The 23,398-nt window shown below is 44.3% G+C and overlaps 1 protein-coding gene across 2 annotated transcripts in view; it reads left to right on the plus strand.

Moving 5' to 3' along the window:
* The window catches only part of LOC115121384 (KH domain-containing, RNA-binding, signal transduction-associated protein 1-like), a 28,752-nt gene extending 13,476 nt beyond the window's left edge, over positions 1–15,276 (plus strand). Inside the window, exons 5-9 of one of the 2 annotated variants that reach the window (XM_029650464.2) lie at positions 6,980–7,131; positions 7,260–7,500; positions 12,869–12,936; positions 13,501–13,559; positions 13,859–15,276. In XM_029650464.2, coding sequence (XP_029506324.1) covers positions 6,980–7,131; positions 7,260–7,500; positions 12,869–12,936; positions 13,501–13,559; positions 13,859–13,965 — 627 coding nt within the window. In that variant the 3' untranslated portion in view covers positions 13,966–15,276. The remainder of the gene's footprint in view (positions 1–6,979; positions 7,132–7,259; positions 7,501–12,868; positions 12,937–13,500; positions 13,560–13,858) is intronic. The other variant, XM_029650465.2, reaches the window with a different exon arrangement.
* Positions 15,277–23,398: the final 8,122 nt, after the last annotated feature.

Genomic DNA, 23,398 nt, shown 5'->3' on the forward strand with positions numbered 1-23,398 from the left:
TTAATTAATCAATCAATCAATGTACCTGCAGAAACAGATGTTGAAACAAACACTTCTAAAAAAATCTACCTGCAATAGAGCATGCTGGGAAATATATATATATATATTTTTTACCTTTATTTAACCAGGCAAGTCAGTTAAGAACATATTCTTATTTTCAATGACGGCCTGGGAACAGTGGGTTAACTGCCTGTTCAGGGGCAGAACGACAGATTTGTACCTTGTCAGCTCGGGAGTTTGAACTCGCAACCTTCCGGTTACTAGTCCAACGCTCTAACCACTAGGCTACGATGCTGGGAAATATGATGTGTGGTTAAACTCTGGTTATTAACACCAACACTGGGGTTCTTTTTACACCACCTGATTTAACTCTTGGATCAACACTAGAAACTTTACACTGAAAAATCAACACTAGCTAAGACTGCCCAATTTGCTGTGTGCTATGAAAGGGACACAGCTGCAGGCTTCCATACATTTTCAAGAACCTTTTAGAATTCTGAAGAACCATTTGATGCCACGTCAAGAACCCCACACTTCACTCAAAGGTTATTTTATCGGGCAAGAGCTCTCCAAGGAACCTTAAGAGCTGAGGAAGAACCATTTAAGAAACAGTGTACCTTGTCAAGGTCATGATCAGTGGCAATAAAAACCTGTAGTATTTTTATTAGGCAAGTGCAGGCTACTTTTCAAGACATAAAGGCTACTTTTCAAGACATCATTATTTGGATGAAATGGTTCTGGTTCCCTTAACACTTATCAAATGCTATTGATTGGTCTGTTTGAACAGTTTGACACGATACACAAAGCAAGCACCACGTCATTCGATGGACTGACCGACGATGCGTCGGCTCACCTGGAATAACCAGCCTTGATAGGGCAGCGAGTCTGAGCCTCTAAACAATCGGCTTAAAAAGAATTGGGTCACTTTCACCGCGCCAGCAGGGTGCCCCCATATGGCTCTAAATATCCGTAAGCCTCCTGTGTTAGAAGAGGAGGGCAGTGCTGCCCAGAGACACTCCTCTAACTGCAGAGTTACACTGGGGCATCTGGAAAATAGTTATTTTAACTGCTTCTCTGGATCCGTAGCTATGCCAGCATGAGCGGAATTCTTGAAAATAGAGTGGAATTTTACGTTCTGCTGTTCACTCTGGACGATGCTCCTAGGGTAATGGTTAGCCAGCCGTGTCGACGGTTCCCGTCGGAGATGCGAGTTGGAGAATACGGTGATTTGAGAGTAGTAGTAGGATGGGATGGTTTGAATAGTAGTAGTATGGTACCACTTAAATTCACTTTTCTTGATATCTGACTTAGGACAGCTAATCAGCCATACTGGTGATTGTCTGGGAAATGAGCTTCTCTCCTACACCTCATGTTGATATTCAGTGTTCAGGATTCAGGCCACTTTACACGCACAGCTGCAACCTGGCAATGTTCTCGTCTAGTATGTTAATTCTTAGCTAGTCCTTTTATGCACTCTGGTCGAAAAGGACGGTTCCATCAGGCAAGCACACTCTCTGACCTCACTCGGGGCCTGGCTACTTACTATGCAAAGGTATATGATAGCAAATGATCTCTTATCACTCCTTCAATTACATTCATATCTTAACAATAATACATTCATCATTTGGCATATTATATGCACATAGTATTGGATGGAAACAAGACAGATAAAGGGGATATTCTTTCCAAGTTACAGTATTTTGTTTATACCATTTTTAATGACATCACAAAATAAAAAACAACATGACATTAGTTTTCTATAACTCACCACTCACCATTCCCCACATTCTTATGTTAGAAATAATGTTCCAGTATTCACTTTTGAACGTGTTAGAGTTTTGTCAGGAAAAGCCTGCTAACAAAGACATTCCTTTTGTTCATACTGGAGGGGGGAGAAAGAGTCCCCTTCTGCTGTAATTTACAACAGGGTGTCAACCCCTCCAGCAGCTCCCTCCTCCTCCCCCCTCTGTGGGTGAGAGAGGGTCTGGTTACTGTCATCCATTACCAAGCTGATCTAACCCATTCTGATCCTCACAAGACAGTCATGACAATTTGTTACACTGTTGTGGTGTTATTCCTATATGCTGCAGAAGTTGTTTGGTTATTGATATTCTAGCTATGCAGTAATTGCATATCTTAATTTCTCTGTAAAGAAGATGCACAAATCATACCAGTCAAACGTTTTAACACCTGCTCATTCCAGGGTTTTTCTTTATTTTTTTACTAGTTTCTACATAGTTTTGATGTCTTCACTATTATTCAACAATGAAATAACACCTATAGAAGCATGGAGTAACCAGAAGTGTTAAACAAATCAAAATATATTTGAGATTCTTCATATTAGCCACCCTTTGCCTTGATGACAGCTTTGCACACTCTTGGCATTTTCTCAACCAGCTTCATGAGGTAGTTACCTGGAATATATTTCAATTAACAGGTGTGCCTTGCTAATTTCATTTGTGGAATTGATTTCCTTAATGCGTTTGAGCCAATCAGTTGTGTTGTGACAAGGTAGGGGTGGTATACAGAAGATCGTCCTACTTGGTATAAGACCAAGTCCATGTTATGGCAAGAACAGCTCAAATAAGCAAAGAGAAACAACAGCCCATAATTACTTTAAGACATTAAGGTTTTTATTTATATTTGATTTAACTAAGCAAGTCAGTTAAGAACAAATTCTTATTTACAATGACGGCCTACCAAAAGGCAGAAGGCCTCCTGCGGGGACGGGGGATTAAAAACATAACATCAAATTAAAACAGAGGACAAAACACACATCACGACACAAAGAGAGACCTAAGACAACAACATAGCATGGCAGTAACACATGACAGCACAAAATATGGTACACACATTATTGGGCATAGACAACAGCTCAAAGGGCAAGAAGGTAGAGACAACAATACATCACACGAAGCAGCCACTACTGTCAGTAAGAGTGATTGAGTCTGAGTGAAGAGATGGATATAAAACTGTCCAGTTTGAGGTTTTTTTTGCAGCTCGTTCCAGACGCGAGCTGCAGCGAACTGAAAAGAGGAGAGGCCCAGGGATGTGTGTGCTTAGGGGACCTTTAACAGAATGTGACTGGCAGAATTGGTGTTGTATGTTGCGGATGAGGGCTGCAGTAGGTATCTCAGATTGGGGGGAGTGAGGCCTAAGAGGGTTGCATAAATAAGTGGGTCTTGCGACAGGTTACTTTAAGACAAAAATTACCAGTTTACATAGTAGTATAGAGTGCAGTGATGTGTCCTATAAGGAGCATTGGCGGCAAGTCTGATGGACGAATGGTAAAGACCATCTAGCAGCTCTAGAGCACCCTTACCTACCCATCTATAAAGTATGTCTCCGTAATCTAGCATGTGTAGGATGGTCATCTGAATCAGGGTTTGTTTGGCAGCTGGGGTGAAAGAGGAGAGATTACGGTAGAGAAAACCAAGTCTAAATGTAACCTTACCTTCAGCTTTGATATGTGCTGAGAGAAGGACAGTGTACCATCTAGCTATACTCCCAAGTACTTGTATGAGGTGACTCCTTCAACCTCAAAACCGCCAGAGGTAGTAATCACACCTGTGGGGAGAGGGGCATTCTTCTTACCAAACCACATTACCTTTGTTTTGTAGGTGTTCAGAAAAAGGTTAAGGGTAGAGAAATCTTGTTGGATACTAAGAAAGCTTTGTTGTAAAGCTTTTGACGTCAGTTAACGAGTATAAGGTCAGTCAATCCAGGAACATTTCAAGAACTTTTAAAAACACATCAAGCGCTATGATGAAACTGGCTCTCATGAGGACCTCCACAGGAAAGGAAGACACAGTAGAGTTACCAGCCTCAGAAATTGCAGCCCAAATAAATGCTTCACGCAGTTCAAGTAACAGACGCATCTCAACATCAACTGTTAAGAGGAGACTGCGTGAATCATGGTTGAATCGCTGCAAAGAAACCACTACTAAAGGACACCAATAAGAAGAAGAGACTTGCTTGGACCAAGAAACATGAGCAATGGACTTCTGGAAATCTGTCCTTCGGTCTGATGAGTCCAAATTTGAGATTTTTGGTTCCAACCGCCATGTCTTTGAGATGCAGATTAGGTGAAATGATGATCAATGCATGTGTGGTTCCCACCGTGAAGCATGGAGGAGGAGGCGTGATGGTGTCGGGCTGCATTGCAGGTGACACTGTCAGTGCAAAGGCAATGCCGTGTTGCTCTTGGCCATGGATTAATACATAATCAGACAAATGGTGGTGTTCTGTGTGTTGTCAATCTAGAGATGAGTGGAGAACATGGCTCCCTAAAGGGCTCCTAATTGATGGGGTGGCAGGGTAGCCTAGTGGTTAGAGCGTTGGACTAGTAACCGGAAGGTTGCAAGTTCAAATCCCCGAGCTGACAAGGTACACATCTGTCGTTCTGCCCCTGAACAGGCAGTTAACCCACTGTTCCTAGGCCGTCATTGAAAATAAGAATTTGTTCTTAACTGACTTGCCTAGTTTAAATAAAGGTAAAATAAAAACTAACCATAATGCATGCAGTACGTTTGATCCTGGCCCCATAGTAGTGGGAACAGTATAAAGATGGCGGTGTTTTGAGACACAACATCGGACCGTGGTTCAACCCCCCCCCTCAAAATGACACTCTGGAGAAAGACTATGTTTTGATGCTTGGTGTGTGAAAGGTTCCCTACTGCAGGGGTATGTATCATTTTTTATCTGTTTTTAAACCTCTCCAATAAACAGAGGAATGTGTGGAAGATTTACCACTAGAGTACATTTTTACTAGTTCTTTTACCTTGCCTATGTAGGGACTGGGGTGCTGCGTTGACACGCTTTGCGTGAGACACACACACACTGTTTTAAAAGGCTTTATGAGACATGCTGTTTATTGCCTGCTGCCTCGCTCTTTTAGTCATTAGAGGAATGGTTTGTATTGAGCGGCTTAGTAATTACCTTTCCTCTCTTCCCTCTCTTCCCTATCCTCCTTCTGTCTTTACTACCAACCCTCCTCCTGTCTGTCCTCTTCCTCTCTTCCCTCTCTTCCCTATCCTCCTTCTGTCTTTACTACCAACCCTCCTCCTGTCTGTCCTCTTCCTCTCTTCCCTCTCTTCCCTCTCCTTCTGTCTTTACTACCAACCCTCCTCCTGTCTGTCCTCTTCCTCTCTTCCCTCTCTTCCCTCTCCTCCTTCTGTCTTTACTACCAACCCTCCTCCTGTCTGTCCTCCTCCTCTCTTCCCTCTCCTCCTTCTGTCTTTACTACCAACCCTCCTCCTGTCTGTCCTCTTCCTCTCTTCCCTCTCTTCCCTCTCCTCCTTCTGTCTTTACTACCAACCCTCCTTTCTGTCTGTCCTCTTCCTCTCTTCCCTCTCTTCCCTCTCTTCCCTCTCCTCCTTCTGTCTTTACTACCAACCCTCCTCCTGTCTGTCCTCTTCCTCTCTTCCCTCTCTTCCTTCTGTCTTTACTACCAACCCTCCTCCTCCTGTCTGTCCTCTTCCTCTCTTCCCTCTCTTCCTTCTGTCTTTACTACCAACCCTCCTCCTCCTGTCTGTCCTCTTCCTCTCTTCCCTCTCTTCCTTCTGTCTTTACTACCAACCCTCCTCCTGTCTGTCCTCTTCCCTCTCTTCCCTCTCTTCCCTCTCTTCCTTCTGTCTTTACTACCAACCCTCCTCCTCCTTTCTGTCCTCTTCCTCTCTTCCCTCTCCTCCTTCTGTCTTTACTACCAACCCTCCTTTCTGTCTGTCCTCTTCCTCTCTTCCCTCTCTTCCCTCTCCTCCTTCTGTCTTTACTACCAACCCTCCTCCTGTCTGTCCTCTTCCCTCTCTTCCCTCTCTTCCTTCTGTCTTTACTACCAACCCTCCTCCTCCTTTCTGTCCTCTTCTTCTTCTCTTCCCTCTCCTCCTTCTGTCTTTACTACCAACCCTCCTTTCTGTCTGTCCTCTTCCTCTCTTCCCTCTCTTCCCTCTCCTCCTTCTGTCTTTACTACCAACCCTCCTCCTGTCTGTCCTCTTCCCTCTCTTCCCTCTCTTCCCTCTCTTCCTTCTGTCTTTACTACCAACCCTCCTCCTCCTGTCTGTCCTCTTCCTCTCTTCCCTCTCTTCCCTATCCTCCTTCTGTCTTTACTACCAACCCTCCTCCTGTCTGTCCTCCTTCCTCTCTTCCCTCTTCCTCTTCCTTCTGTCTTTACTACCAACCCTCCTCCTCCTGTCTGTCCTCTTCCTCTCTTCCCTCTCTTCCCTATCCTCCTTCTGTCTTTACTACCAACCCTCCTCCTGTCTGTCCTCTTCCTCTCTTCCCTCTCCTCCTTCTGTCTTTACTACCAACCCTCCTCCTTTCTGTCTGTCCTCTTCCTCTCTTCCCTCTCTTCCCTATCCTCCTTCTGTCTTTACTACCAACCCTCCTTTCTGTCTGTCCTCTTCCTCTCTTCCCTCTCTTCCCTATCCTCCTTCTGTCTTTACTACCAACCCTCCTCCTGTCTGTCCTCTTCCTCTCTTCCCTCTCTTCCCTCTCCTCCTTCTGTCTTTACTACCAACCCTCCTTTCTGTCTGTCCTCTTCCTCTCTTCCCTCTCTTCCCTCTCCTCCTTCTGTCTTTACTACCAACCCTCCTCCTTTCTGTCCTCTTCCTCTCTTCCCTATCCTCCTTCTGTCTTTACTACCAACCCTCCTCCTGTCTGTCCTCTTCCTCTCTTCCCTCTCTTCCCTATCCTCCTTCTGTCTTTACTACCAACCCTCCTTTCTGTCTGTCCTCTTCCTCTCTTCCCCTCTTCCCTCTCCTTTCTGTCTGTCTACCAACCCTCCCTCCTTTTCTGTCCTCTTCCTCTCTTCTCCTCTTCCTCTCCCTCCCCTTTCTCTGTCTGTCCTCTTCCTCTATCCTCCTTCTGTCTTTTTCTCCTTTCTGTCCTCTTCCTCTCCCTCCCTTTCTCTGTCTGTCCTCTTCCTCTCCCTCCCTTTCTCTGTCTGTCCTCTTCCTCTCGCTCCCTTTCTCTGTCTGTGCAGGACATGATGGATGACATCTGTCAGGAACAGTTCATGGAGATGGGTTATCTGAACGGGGGCCAGGAGCACGGGCCAGGGGCCCCACGAGGTAGAGGCGGACCACCGGGCCCCAGGGGCCGAGGAGGGCCACCGGGTCAAACAGGGGCATCCAGGTAACCAGACAGACAGACAGACAGACTCAGGATGACATTTATCAAGGTGGCTGGTGAGAATTTATTGTCTGGTCTATCTATGTCTGGTCCCCTTCTTTCCTTCATTTTCTCTTCCTCCATCTCTCCAGGGGTAGAGGTATGCTCCCACGTGGAGGTGTCACAAGGGGAGGTGCGCCCCGCGGAGGGCCAGCGAGAGTTGGAGTAGTGAGGGGGTCACCGGCAGGAAGAGGGGGACATCCAGCTGCCCCCGCCCGAGGGGCAGCAACGCCCCGAGCCAGACCCCCTGCCCCTGGGGGACCACCGAGGATGCCCCCTCCACCCCCCCACCAGCACCAACACGGCCCAGGACCGGAACAATATGAGGAATATGTAAGTTAATATCCAATCATTTTAAAATGACTGTTCAGTCCTTTATCATTCCATGGATGAAACATGTATTCTTCTATGACATCAGATTATTTTTTCTCCAACCAATCATGTTGTAGTTACTAAGATACATTGTAACAATGACCATACTAGGATTCAGAGAACACCTTCATTGTGGAAAGCTTTGAAGCCGATAAGGAATAGATAAGAATGTAATCTGGTTAGTTGAACTCTATTTCACCAGGGGAGATCAGATCTAGGTCAAGACAGTACTAGTAGTGGGAGTCGACTAGTAATGTGTTTATTGTAGAGAGCAAATCGAGTGAAGCAACAGCCTTGTCTGGTCTACCTTGCCTGGTCTGCCTTGTCTGGTCTACCTTGTCTGGTCTACCTTGTCTGGTCTACCTTGTCTGGTCTGCCTTGTCTGGTCTGCCTTGCCTGGTCTGCCTTGCCTGGTCTGCCTTGCCTGGTCTGCCTTGTCTGGTCTGCCTTGTCTGGTCTGCCTTGCCTGGTCTGCCTTGCCTGGTCTGCCTTGCCTGGTCTGCCTTGCCTGGTCTGCCTTGCCTGGTCTGCCTTGCCTGGTCTGCCTTGCCTGGTCTGCCTTGTCTGGTCTACCTTGCCTGGTCTGCCTTGCCTGGTCTGCCTTGTCTGGTCTGCCTTGCCTGGTCTGCCTTGCCTGGTCTGCCTTGCCTGGTCTGCCTTGCCTGGTCTGCCTTGCCTGGTCTGCCTTGCCTGGTCTGCCTTGCCTGGTCTGCCTTGCCTGGTCTGCCTTGTCTGTTGTAACTAAATGCTTGTGTTTGTAGCTCCAACAGTGCAGTAATATCTAACTAAATGCTAGTGTTTGTAGCTCCAACAGTGCAGTAATATCTAACTAAATGCTTGTGTTCCTAGCTCCAACAGTACAGTAATATCTAACTAAATGCTTGTGTTTGTAGCTCCAACAGTAATATCTAACTAAATGCTTGTGTTTGTAGCTCCAACAGTAATATCTAACTAAATGCTTGTGTTTGTAGCTCCAACAGTAATATCTAACTAAATGCTTGTGTTTGTAGCTCCAACAGTACAGTAATATCTAACTAAATGCTTGTGTTTGTAGCTCCAACAGTGCAGTAATATCTAACTAAATGCTTGTGTTTCTAGCTCCAACAGTAATATCTAACTAAATGCTTGTGTTCCTAGCTCCAACAGTACAGTAATATCTAACTAAAGGCTTGTGTTTCTAGCTCCAACAGTGCAGTAATATCTAACTAAATGCTAGTGTTTGTAGCTCCAACAGTACAGTAATATCTAACTAAATGCTAGTGTTTGTAGCTCCAACAGTACAGTAATATCTAACTAAAGGCTTGTGTTTCTAGCTCCAACAGTGCAGTAATATCTAACTAAAGGCTTGTGTTTCTAGCTCCAACAGTGCAGTAATATCTAACTAAAGGCTTGTGTTTCTAGCTCCAACAGTGCAGTAATATCTAACTAAATGCTTGTGTTTGTAGCTCCAACAGTACAGTAATATCTAACTAAATGCTTGTGTTCCTAGAATAGAATACAGTATATACATATGAGATGAGTAAAGCATAGACTAAAATACAGTAGAATAGAATACAGTATATACATATGAGATGAGTAAAGCATAGACTAAAATACAGTAGAATAGAATACAGTATATACATATGAGATGAGTAAAGCATAGACTAAAATACAGTAGAATAGAATACAGTATTTACATATGAGATGAGTAAAGCATAGACTAAACTACAGTAGAATAGAATACAGTATATACATATGAGATGAGTAAAGCATAGACTAAAATACAGTAGAATAGAATACAGTATATACATATGAGATGAGTAAAGCATAGACTAAAATACAGTAGAATAGAATACAGTATATACATATGAGATGAGTAAAGCATAGACTAAAATACAGTAGAATAGAATACAGTATATACATATGAGATGAGTAAAGCATAGACTAAAATACAGTAGAATAGAATACAGTATTTACATATGAGATGAGTAAAGCATAGACTAAACTACAGTAGAATAGAATACAGTATATACATATGAGATGAGTAAAGCATAGACTAAAATACAGTAGAATAGAATACAGTATATATATATGAGATGAGTAAAGCATAGACTAAAATACAGTAGAATAGAATACAGTATATATATATGAGATGAGTAAAGCATAGACTAAAATACAGTAGAATAGAATACAGTATATACATATGAGATGAGTAAAGCATAGACTAAAATACAGTAGAATAGAATACAGTATATACATATGAGATGAGTAAAGCATAGACTAAAATACAGTAGAATAGAATACAGTATTTACATATGAGATGAGTAAAGCATAGACTAAAATACAGTAGAATAGAATACAGTATTTACATATGAGATGAGTAAAGCATAGACTAAAATACAGTAGAATAGAATACAGTATATACATATGAGATGAGTAAAGCATAGACTAAAATACAGTAGAATAGAATACAGTATATACATATGAGATGAGTAAAGCATAGACTAAAATACAGTAGAATAGAATACAGTATTTACATATGAGATGAGTAAAGCATAGACTAAAATACAGTAGAATAGAATACAGTATATACATATGAGATGAGTAAAGCATAGACTAAAATACAGTAGAATAGAATACAGTATTTACATATGAGATGAGTAAAGCATAGACTAAAATACAGTAGAATAGAATACAGTATATATATATGAGATGAGTAAAGCATAGACTAAAATACAGTAGAATAGAATACAGTATATACATATGAGATGAGTAAAGCATAGACTAAAATACAGTAGAATAGAATACAGTATATACATATGAGATGAGTAAAGCAGTATGTAAACATTATGAAGGTGACTAGTGTTCCATTATTAAAGTGACCAGTGATTTCTAGTCTGTACATGGAGCAGCAGCCTCTGAGGTGCAGGGTTGAGTAACCGGGTGGTAGCCAGGTCGTGATGGCTTTTTAACTGTCTGATGGCTCGAGATAGAAACTGTTTTTCAGTCTCTCGGTCCCAGCTTTGATGCACCGGTACTGACCTCGCCTTCTGGATGATAATGCGGTGAACAGACAGTGGCTCGGGTGGTTGTTGTCCGAGATGGTCTTCTTTTTTTTCTTCTTAAGGTTTTAGGTGCCAAGCCAAATTTCTTCATCCTCCTCAGGGCCCCGGGGTTCAGACCTAGGGCCCTGAGCTCGATGATGAGCTTGGAGGGAACTATGGTGTTGAATGCTGAACTATGGTCAATGAACAGCATTCTTACATAGATATTCCTCTTATCCAGATGGGATAGCGCAGTGTGATGGCGATTGCATCGTCTGTGGATCTATTGGGGCGGTAAGAAAATTGAAGTGGGTTGAGGGTTTCAAGTAAGGTAGAGGTGATATGATCCTTAACTAGCCTCTGAAAGCACTTCATGATGACAGAAGTGAGTGCTACGGGGTGATAGTCATTTAGTTAATTTACCTTTGCTTTCATGGGTACAAGAACAATGGTGGCCATCTTGAAAGCATGTGGGGACAGCATACTGGTCTTAGGAGAGATTGAATATGTCCGTAAACACTCCAGCCAGCTGGTCTGCGCATGCTCTGAGTACGTGGCTAGGGATGCCGTCTGGACCGGCAGCCTTGCAAGGGTTAACACGCTTAAATGTCTTACTCACGTTGGCCATGGAGAAGGAGAGCCCATAGTCCTTGGTAGCGGGCCGCATCTGTGGCACTGTGTTATCCTCAAAGCGAGAGAAGAAGGTGTTTAAGTCGTCCGGAAGCAAGAAGTCTGTGTCTGCGACGTGGCTGGTTTTCCCTTTGTAATCCGTGATTGTCTGTAAACCCTTCCACATACGTCTCGTGTTTGAGCCGTTGAATTGCAAGTCCACTTTGTCTCTATACTGACGTTTTGCCTGTTGGATTGCCTTACGGAGGGAATAACTACACTGTTTGTATTCGGCCATATTCCCACTCACCTTTCTATGGTTAAATGCGGTGGTTCGAGCTTTCAGTTTTGCGCAAATTCTGCCATCAATTCACAGTTTCTGGTTAGGGTAGGTTTTAATAGTCACAGTTTGTATAATCTCCTATACAATTACTGATTAAACCCCGTCACCGTATCCATGTATTTGTCTATGTTATTTTCAGAGGCTAGAACCGGAACATATCCCAGTCTGCTTGCTCAAAAACAATCTTGAAGCGTGGATTCCGATTGGTCAGACCAGCGTTGAATAGTCCTTAGCACGGGTACTTGCTGTTTTGAGTTTCTGCCTATAGGAAGCGAGGAGCAAAAGTAAGTTGTGATCAGATTTGCTGAAGAGAGGGTGGGGAGGTCCTTGTAGGCATCCCCGAAGTTGGAGTAGCAGTGGTCGAGTGTTTTAGCAGCGCGAGTACTACAGTCAATGTGTTGGTAGAACTTAGGTAGCGTTTTCCTCAAATTTGCTTTGTCAAAATCTCCAACTACAATAAATACGGCCTCAGGATATGTGGTTTCTAGTGAAGTTCTTTGAGGGTCGTCATGGTATCGGCTCGAGGGGGAATATACATGGCTGTGACTATAACAGAAGAGAATTCTCTTGGGAGGTAATACGGTCTGCATTTGACTGAGGTATTCTAGGTCGGGTGAACAAAATGACTTGAGTTTCTGTATGTTATCACAATCACACCATGAGTGGTTAATCATGAAACGTACATCCCCGCCTTTGTTCTTCCCGGAGAGTTCTTTATTTCTGTCTGCGACATATACTGAGAACCCAGCTGGCTGTATGGACAAAGACAGTATATCCAGAGAGAGCCATGTTTCTGTTTGACAATCCCTGATGTCTCTCTGGAAGGAGATCCTCGCCCTGAGCTCGTCTACTTTATTATCCATAGACTGAACATTAGCGAGTAATATACTCAGAAGCGGTGGATGGTGTGCGCGCCTCCTGAGTCGGACTAGAAGTCCACTCCGAATACATCCACCGGCTGTGTTTTGGATCAGCCTCTGGAATCAGTTCAATTGTCCTGGGGGGTACGAACAAATTCGGGAAAGTCGTATTCCCGGCCGCAATGCTGGTGAGTTACTGCTGCTCTGATATCCAAAAGTTATTTCAGGCTGTATGTAATAACACAAAAAAAATATTGGGCTAATAATGTAAGAAATAACACACACAAAAAGATATATACTGCAAAGTTGCTTAGGAGCTAGAAGCAGAGCTGCCCCATCTGTCCGCGCCATCTTGCATCATCATCAGTTCACAGGTCAAGGATCAAATAAAGGCCTTTCTTATGTTTATTTTTACTCTCTCTCTCTGCTACTCTTTCTGACCCCCTCCCACTCTGTCTGTCTCTCTTTCTCTCTCGCTCTCCCCTTCTCACTAGGCTTATGATGAGGGCTACACAGAGCCAGCGTACGAGTCATACGACAATTACTACAGTCAACCACAGGCGTGAGTCACCCATCTCTCTCTATTGGCAACAAACAACACACACACTAGCGCATACACACTCGCGCATGGTCTTGCTCTCTCACCTCCTTGCTCTTCACGGTTGCACTTACCCTACTTACAAACTGGATTATTGAGTTATGGGGACTGAAATAGGCTATATTTTTGAGTTCATATGGATTAACTTTCCTTCCCCTTTGGTTGGATTATTTTGAGTCTACGTGTTAATCGGAGGAAGATATGGGCTGCCGTTTCAGCTAACTGTGACTAGGTTATCGCTTGGCTAACATCTGTTATTAAAGCTATTCTATTTACATATTAAGTGATTTTATGAATGAAATGTAACTCAAAGATGACAGCTGGTTTGCTTGGTTTGCTGGCTAGCTTGTGTTTCTGGCTAGCTGTATAAGCTAGTTAGCGGCATATCTGGTTAGCTTGATAAGCTAGTTAGCGACCTACCTGGTTAGCTTGATGAGCTAGTTAGCAACCTACCTGTTTAGCTTGTTTAGCTTGCTAGCTTGGTGTGCTGCTATTTGAAATGTTCTTTCTCCTCTGTTCTTCTCTTAGAGAGCCAGAGTACTACGACTACGGACATGGAGAGGTACAGGAGGCATATGAACCCTACGGTAAGACATTACTACTCCACTCTCAAGCCGAACCTCTCACCCTTTATGGAGAGGGAAATCTGTTTTCTCGCTTGATTATATGCTCTCAGCATGTGCCAACATTTGGTTTGGTTCTGTAGTCGGTAAATTTCATGCATAATGCCGACAACAACATCGTGTTCAATACATCCTCGTTGAAGTGCTCTTGGGAAACGGAAGGAAATGGTGTTTTAGTTGGAGATGTCTACGTGACAGGCAAGTTCGTTTTGTAATGACATTTCTGTTTCTGTCCCTCTGTTCTGTCTGGTTCACCCTTCTAGCCCAGGATGACTGGAACGGAGCCCAGAGAGCGGCACCGGCGGGGAAGGCCCCACCTTCCAGAGCGGCTAAGGGCCCTTACCGAGAACACCCCTATAGACAATACTGAACTCACCATGACAGCGCCTAGCGACCAACGCTAACGAGTTGCCCTAACAACCAACCAACCTGTCTACCACGGCAGCTCTCGCTCTAAGCAAAACCCTCGAAAAAAGTAATTGTCCGTTTTTGTTTTTGTTTTGGTTTTGGTATTTTCTACTACGATGGACTTTTACAAACAGAAAATGAGGATCTTGACTGATTGAAGCTGGTTTGATATTTCATTCAGAGCAACCCTAAAGCATTTTTTTTTAGATGGGTTAGAGAATATAACTGTATTTTAGTTTGAAGTTTTAGTTCATCTGTTTTTTATCTCTCCCTTGGCTTTTTTTTTGCATTGTTGACCGTAAACTTTTTTATTTTTTTTACATTTTGGATTTAAACTCATTTCGAGTGGAGTTGGAGACTGCTAATCCACTTGTTAGCATCTTAAGAAGATCTTAAGATCTTTTCTTCTAGAGCGTCTTAAGAAAACCATTTTTAATTATTTTGTTAAAAAAATACTTTGCTAAGGGACAGTTGCAGATTCCCATTTAGGCTACATTTCAAAATTCTGTTTTAATAAGTAAAAGCGAAGTAAAAGAAAATGCAACGCTGTTTCAGTTATGTAATATAGACCAAACAAAAAAACATCAAATCAAGTCAAAGGAAACAGTAAAAACAAACAAATGGTAATGGAATTTCTAGCAGCGATCTATTCATTCTTCATTTATAATTCCCATTTGTTTTAAATAGTCTTTTAATTAAAAGTTGTCAATTTAGATTTAGGCAGCAAGGGATTATATAAATGATATTTTGTCATTGTACATTTAGAGTTTTGAAATATAGGCCTAATAACCACTGTTGAGATGGACTGTCCTCACATACTTCACTTGTTTATTAAAGCTGTTCAACATTTTAAAGTACATTTTTATTATGTCTCTGTGTTATTCTACTTCTTAGAAGTAGATAATATATGATGATAAAGAGAAAACAACACGTCTTACTACAGGATCTTATTGGTTGAATCTGAGTCTATAAACTGCATGTAAAAAAAAATGACGCAATGAAGGATTGGGACAAAAATCTCCACATGGGTTTTCTCTTTACACAGAGAAGGGATCCTGCAGTTCATTAATCTGGTGTCTTTGTACATACTTTTAGAAAAAAAACGTCCAAACTGTACCTATCCACTATTCTGCCACTGGTATGTGTACCCTCTCCATTAAAAATGCATTATGCTCTATGTGTAAGGCTTGTCTAAATAGGTACTACTACATCTGCCCAGAAGATGTTTTGTAGCAGTTTGTCAATAAAGATTTAGTTTGTTTTTTCTATGAAACTTCCGTAACTTGGTTTATTTCTTGAATATTTTTAAATAACCTTTATAGTAGTTAGAGGTGTTGTTATTTTGTATTTCTCTACAAAAACACTATTTTTTTTAAATTTAAATGATTTTGTATTGTAGTCTGAAGCCCTTGACGTATACTAAATGATGTCTTGATTGATTTTATTTAAAAAGCAACACAACTTATTCTTTCTCTCTCTTCCTATACTTTTTAAAAAAGGAGCCAGAGGTAAGAGCTCTAAAATAACCTGGATAGCTTCCTAATGTGTTTTAAAGCTCCAAAGCATTGAGTGCCTTGGGTATGTATAACGACTTTTCTCAATCCATCTTACCTGTGGTCGTAGAACAACTTTAATGAGAAATGCATTGCTAAGACTCTTTGTTAATAAATTAACTGGACTCCCCAACCATTCGAAGTCTTAGGTTTCAGGGTTTGACCTCGATGTTCACATGTCATGGCCGACGCGGTGGCTTCTTTAGGAAAGAGAGTAATGGCAGTGCAATGGGAGAGGATGGTTTAAACTGTAATCGTTCCACTATAAAGGTAACCTTAACCCTAAATGTGTCATTTTTTTATAGTGTGTTTTATACATTGAATTAAGTTGCTGGTAAATACGTGCAATTTAGTAAAAGAAGAATTCTAGTCATTGTCAACAACAACAACAAAACATCTAAAGTAAAGTAACTTCCAATATTATTGTAGTTGTAGATTTACTCGAATAAATGTTCTGTGTACTAACAAAATATCCTACAATAGTGTTAATAATGCAACTCTTAGCTAAAATGAAAATCTGCAAAGCCGAATCTTTATCAATATCTTCTGAACCAGTTGATCTGCTGCTACTTTTTCTTTGCGATATTTGTGTAAACATTGCATATACTGTAACACGTTTTACATATTTTGTAGAACGTAATGGACTAAAGCTTGAGTTGCATGACTACAACTACTCTGTCCATTTTGCATGATTTTAACTGAACTGTCCACTAGTGTTTTCCCATTGGTTATGGATTTAGTGTGTCTCTTCCCTCAGGTCCAACTATTAGTCAGTCATGGACCAATCAGAGGGTGGCTTACTGGAGAGAGAGAACCAATCAGAGGTCGGCTTACTGGAGAGATGATACCATACATACCTCAGGTAGGCATTTGTTTCAGGTATCGATGGAATTTAAGCTTATTTTAAAACTTCTAATTTGAATTTAAAACAAGTGTTGTTTAACGATGCAATCTTTCCTGCAACGGCTGAAGATGTAACATTCGTTTCCCAAAACACCTTGCAGAGAGAACGGTCGCTAATTACATCGTTGGAGCTGATAGGCTGGAAAGAAAGGGAGCGTTGCTCTCGGATCAGTTTTCTCCGTTCAAATCTTGCCTTAACATTATAGTTATTTCAACATGAGCTCCTAGAGAGGTATTACCATCTACGGTATTACCACCTACGGCTACAAATATTGAGGCGGCTTATTCTAATGCTTATGCCCTATAATGCACTAATCTCAGATTTGGCATGTAATTGCACACTTTACACATTGTTAACTATATTGAGACAATTTTCAGATGGTAGCCTACAAGTAGAAACATAGAACTCAACTGATTGAACATAACATGTATTTCTATGTGATTGAAAAAGGCCTAGGTCTCCTTGTCCGAGAGAGTTTTTACATGGTTATCAGAAACACAGCCCATATTTTAAGTGTTTCTAAAATCACCTATGGGAACAATGAATGGTGTAAAAAACTATTGGAACCATTTTCCCTGTTTGACTGCTACGTTTTATGGTCATTAATACCCTTCTTAAAACAATTCATAATCCCCTTCTTAGAACAATTCATAATACCCTTCTTAGAACCCCCCCTCCCCAACGACTGTTTTATGGTCATTAATACCCATCTTAAAACAATTCATAATACCCATCTTAAAACAATTCATAATACCCTTCTTAGAACCCCCCCCTCCCCAACGACTGTTTTATGGTCATACATATGAGTCATAATACCCTTCTTAGAACCCCCCCCTCTCCCCAACGACTGTTTTATGGTCATACATATGAGTCATAATACCCTTCTTAGAACCCCCCCCCTCCCCAACGACTGTTTTATGGTCATACATATGAGTCATAATACCCTTCTTACTGTACTGAGGGATCTGAGGCAGGCGTTAGATATTACTGTACTGAGGGATCTGAGGCAGGCGTTAGATATTACTGTACTGAGGGATCTGAGGCAGGCGTTAGATATTACTGTACTAAGGGATCTGAGGCAGGCGTTAGATATTACTGTACTGAGGGATCTGAGGCAGGCGTTAGATTGCAAGCGTTTTCAAGTGCAACATTGAATAAAAATGGTTTTGGGAAACAGATCTGAGATATAACGATGCTCCTACAATGCATTTGGAAAGTATTCAGACCTCTTTGACTTTTTCCAAATTTTGTTATGTTAAAGCCTTATTCTAAAATTGATCAAATTGTTTTGTTCCCTCAATCTACAAACAATACCCCGTAATGACAAAGCAAAAACTGTTTTTTAGACATAAAAAAACATAAGTATTCAGACCCTAAAACAGAGATGTTTTACTCAGTACTTTGTTGAAGCACCTTTGTCAATGATTACAGCATCAATTCTTCTTGGGTATGATGCTACAAGCTTGGCACACCTGTATTTGGTGAGTTTCTCTCATTCTTCTCTGCAGGTCCTCTCAAGCTCTGTGAAGTTGGATGGGGAACGTCGCTGTACAGCTATTTTCAGGTCTCTCCAGAGATGTTTGGACAGGTTGAAGTCCGGGCTCTGGCTGGGTCACACAAGAACATTCAGACTTGTCCTGAAGCCACTCCTGTGTTGTCTTGGCTGTATGCTTGAGGTCGTTGTCCTGTTAGACTGGGGCGAAGGTTCACCTTCCGAGGTTTTGAGTGCTCTGGAGCAGGTTTTCATCAAGGATCTGTCTGTACTTTGCTCAAAGTGACCATCGGGTCACCTCCCTGACCAAGGCCCTTCTCCCCTGATTGGTCAGTTTGGCCGGACGAGTCTTGGTGGTTCCAAACTTCTTCCGTTTTAAGAATGATTGAGGCCATTGTGTTCTTGGGGACCTTCGATGCTGCAGAAATGTTTTGGTATCCTTCCCCAGATCTGTGCCTTGACACAATCCTGTCTCGGGGCTCTACGGACAATTCCTTCGACCTCATGGCTTGGTTTTTGCTTTGACGTGCACTGTCAACAGTGGGACCTTTTTATATTGACAGTTGTGTGCCTTTCCAATTCATGTCCAATCAATTGAATTTACCACAGGTGGACTCCAATCAGGTTGTAGAAACATCTCAAGGATGATCAATGGAAAGAAGGATGCACCTGAGCTCCATCTTGAGTCTCATAGCGAAGGGTCTGAATACTTAAGTAATATGGACAGGAAGGACCTGATCCAAATCAACACTCCTACTCTGAGACACTATGAATACAGGTCCAGATTTATAGCCATAATGTCAGCTATACTGATACTGAAACTCCACATTCCTACTCTGAGACACTATGAATACAGGTCCAGATTTATAGCCATAATGTCAGCTATACTGATACTGAAACTCCACATTTCTACTCTGAGACACTATGAATACAGGTCCAGATTTATAGCCATAATGTCAGCTATACTGATACTGAAACTCCACATTTCTACTCTGAGACACTATGAATACAGGTCCAGATTTATAGCCATAATGTCAGCTATACTGATACTGAAACTCCACATTCCAGGAGTGTGTGTGGCTGATAAACCAATACACATGTTACTTCTAGAACCCTACATACTGTCCGGAACCCTAGGCGCTGTCCGGAACCCTAGGCGCTGTCCGGAACCCTAGGCGCTGTCCGGAACCCTAGGCGCTATCCGGAACCCTAGGCGCTGTCCGGAACCCTAGGCGCTGTCCGGAACCCTAGGCGCTGTCCGGAACCCTAGGCGCTGTCCGGAACCCTAGGCGCTGTCCGGAACCTAGGCGCTGTCCGGGAACCCTACGCGCTGTCCGGGAACCCTACGCGCTGTCCGGGAACCCTACGGCGCTGTCCGGGAACCCTAGGTGCTGTCCGGAACCCTAGGCGCTGTCTGCAAAATTCGACGCTGTCCGCAACACTGGGCGCTGTCAGAACCTGTAAGTCTCTCTTTTATAAGGCTCTTGTGGAGGTTGGGTTCCAAGCCTTCACAGCCAAGTTAGCGTGTTACACTTGTACTATAGTTGGGGCTTTTGGTACATTTCGTAGCACCACCCTGGAGAGCCAAGGATCATGCTGCAGTGATAACAGGACTTGATCTGCGTCCCACCCTATTCCCTATGTAGTGCAATATAAAGGGAAAATGGGGCCATTTGGGACGCAGACCTGCTTTTTCATAGACCCTTTCCCCAATAGCTGTTCTCCAGTAGCCAGTCCCAGTCAGTGAGTATGCTCAGTTGGTGTCAGCAGTTACCTTGGGAACAGGACTAATGAGAATGTACAGATTCTAGAGTTGTGAGGTTGTGACAGGACCAGAATCATGACACCATGGGGGGTAGTGACAGGAACGTAACCATGGAGCCCTGAGGTGTTGTGACAGGAACGTAACCATGGCGTCCTGGGGTGTTGTAACAGGACCATAACCATGGAGCCCTGAGGGGTTGTGACAGGACAGTAACTATGGAGCCCTGGGGTGGAGGAAAACTCGCCTCCCTGCGGACCTGACATCCTTTCACTCCCTCCTCTCTACATTTTCCTCTTCTCTCTCTGCTGCTAAAGCCACTTTCTACCACTCTAAATTCCAAGCATCTGCCTCTAACCCTAGGAAGCTCTTTGCAACCTTCTCCTCCCTCCTGAATCCTCCTCCCCTCCCCCTCCTCCCTCTCTGCAGATGACTTCGTCAACCATTTTGAAAAGAAGGTCGACGACATCCGATCCTCGTTTGCTAAGTCAAACGACACCGCTGGTTCTGCTCACACTGCCCTACCCTGTGCTCTGACCTCTTTCTCCCCTCTCTCTCCAGATGAAATCTCGCGTCTTGTGACGGCCGGCCGCCCTACAACCTGCCCGCTTGACCCTATCCCCTCCTCTCTTCTCCAGACCATTTCCGGAGACCTCCTCCCTTACCTCACCTCGCTCATCAACTCATCCCTGACCGCTGGCTACGTCCCTTCCGTCTTCAAGAGAGCGAGAGTTGCACCCCTTCTGAAAAAACCTACACTCGATCCCTCCGATGTCAACAACTACAGACCAGTATCCCTTCTTTCTTTTCTCTCCAAAACTCTTGAACGTGCCGTCCTTGGCCAGCTCTCCCGCTATCTCTCTCAGAATGACCTTCTTGATCCAAATCAGTCAGGTTTCAAGACTAGTCATTCAACTGAGACTGCTCTTCTCTGTATCACGGAGGCGCTCCGCACTGCTAAAGCTAACTCTCTCTCCTCTGCTCTCATCCTTCTAGACCTATCGGCTGCCTTCGATACTGTGAACCATCAGATCCTCCTCTCCACCCTCTCCGAGTTGGGCATCTCCGGCGCGGCCCACGCTTGGATTGCGTCCTACCTGACAGGTCGCTCCTACCAGGTGGCGTGGCGAGAATCCGTCTCCACACCACGTGCTCTCACCACTGGTGTCCCCCAGGGCTCTGTTCTAGGCCCTCTCCTATTCTCGCTATACACCAAGTCACTTGGCTCTGTCATAACCTCACATGGTCTCTCCTATCATTGCTATGCAGACGACACACAATTAATCTTCTCCTTTCCCCCTTCTGATGACCAGGTGGCGAATCGCATCTCTGCATGTCTGGCAGACATATCCGTGTGGATGACGGATCACCACCTCAAGCTGAACCTCGGCAAGACGGAGCTGCTCTTCCTCCCGGGAAGGACTGCCCATTCCATGATCTCGCCATCACGGTTGACAACTCCATTGTGTCCTCCTCCCAGGCGCTAAGAACCTTGGCGTGATCCTGGACAACACCCTGTCGTTCTCAACTAACATCAAGGCGGTGGCCCGTTCCTGTAGGTTCATGCTCTACAACATCCGCAGAGTACGACCCTGCCTCACACAGGAAGCGGCGCAGGTCCTAATCCAGGCACTTGTCATCTCCCGTCTGGATTACTGCAACTCGCTGTTGGCTGGGCTCCCTGCCTGTGCCATTAAACCCCTACAACTCATCCAGAACGCCGCAGCCCGTCTGGTGTTCAACCTTCCCAAGTTCTCTCACGTCACCCCGCTCCTCCGCTCCCTCCACTGGCTTCCAGTTGAAGCTCGCATCCGCTACAAGACCATGGTGCTTGCCTACGGAGCTGTGAGGGGAACGGCACCTCAGTACCTCCAGGCTCTGATCAGGCCCTACACCCAAACAAGGGCACTGCGTTCATCCACCTCTGGCCTGCTCGCCTCCCTACCACTGAGGAAGTACAGTTCCCGCTCAGCCCAGTCAAAACTGTTCGCTGCTCTGGCCCCCAATGGTGGAACAAACTCCCTCACGACGCCAGGACAGCGGAGTCAATCACCACCTTCCGGAGACACCTGAAACCCCACCTCTTTAAGGAATACCTAGGATAGGATAAAGTAATCCCTCTCACCCCTCCCCTGAAAAGATTTAGATGCACTACTGTTCCACTGGAGGTCATAAGGTGAATGCACCAATTTGTAAGTCGCTCTGGATAAGAGCGTCTGCTAAATGACTTAAATATAATGTAAATGTGTTGTAACAGGACAGTAACTATGGAGCCCTGGGGTGTTGTAACAGGACAGTAACCATGGAGCCCTGGGGTGTTATGACAGGACAGTAACCATGGAGCCCTGAGGGGTTGTGACAGGACAGTAACTATGGAGCCCTGGGGGGTTGTGACAGGACAGTAACCATGGAGCCCTGAGGGGTTGTGACAGGAACGTAACCATGGCGTCCTGGGGTGTTGTAACAGGACCATAACCATGGAGCCCTGAGGGGTTGTGACAGGACAGTAACCATGGAGCCCTGGGGTGTTGTGACAGGACAGTAACCATGGAGCCCTGGGGGGTTGTGACAGGACAGTAACCATGGAGCCCTGGGGGGTTGTGACAGGACAGTAACCATGGAGACCTGGGGGGTTGTGACAGGACAGTAACCATGGAGACCTGGGGGGTTGTGACAGGACAGTAACCATGGAGACCTGGGGGGTTGTGACAGGACAGTAACCATGGAGACCTGGGGGTTGTGACAGGACAGTAACCATGGAGCCCTGGGGGTTGTGACAGGACAGTAACCATGGAGCCCTGAGGGGTTGTGACAGGACAGTAACCATGGAGCCCTGGGGGTTGTGACAGGACAGTAACCATGGAGCCCTGGGGGGTTGTGACAGGACAGTAACCATGGAGCCCTGTGGGATTGTGATAGGACAGTAACCATGGAGCCCTGGGGGGTTGTGACAGGACAGTAACCATGGAGACCTGGGGGGTTGTGATAGGACAGTAACCATGGAGACCTGGGGGATTGTGACAGGACAGTAACCATGGAGCCCTGGGGGGTTGTGACAGGACAGTAACCATGGAGCCCTGGGGGGTTGTGACAGGACAGTAACCATGGAGCCCTGGGGGATTGTGACAGGAAATTGAACCTGTAGGAAAGGTCTACTAGCAGTAAAAATTTCATGTGACAATAACATCAGAACTATGTTGCGAAGCTAGTTTTTCTTAGCGGTGGGTGGTGGTTTTAAACTAGCTGTTCTTCAGCCCTTCCTGGTATAGCCAGATAGATGGCTATTGTTGAAGTAGAGGGGAGGAATGACCAACCATCCTCTTGGAGAGATAAAGGCTTCCAGCCTTGATCCAATGCTCATTTATACTGCCAATAAAGATCCTGGTCAGCTAATAGTCTAATACTATCAATGTAGATTGGTTCTTGTAAGAATGAATGCTAACATAATTGTTTGGTTGTGTTCTCTTTGTTCCCCTCTGCAGTGAGGTGGTGCAGGAGCAGCAGGGCTCTACATGACAGAGCACTGGATCGCCGTCAGGCTCCACAGTGAAGAACTGACCCAGTAGAGGGCACCAATACTGGGGTAGAGCAGTCTGGAAGGAGGGCAGGCTGCCCAGAGGACCAGAGAGCAGATGTAGCCTACAGAGGAGAGAGAAGGGAGCCTTGGCCCCTCTAGAAAAAGAA

Source organism: Oncorhynchus nerka, linkage group LG7 (genome assembly GCF_034236695.1).
Source record: "Oncorhynchus nerka isolate Pitt River linkage group LG7, Oner_Uvic_2.0, whole genome shotgun sequence".
In the NCBI taxonomy this organism is placed as follows: Eukaryota; Metazoa; Chordata; class Actinopteri; order Salmoniformes; family Salmonidae; genus Oncorhynchus; species Oncorhynchus nerka.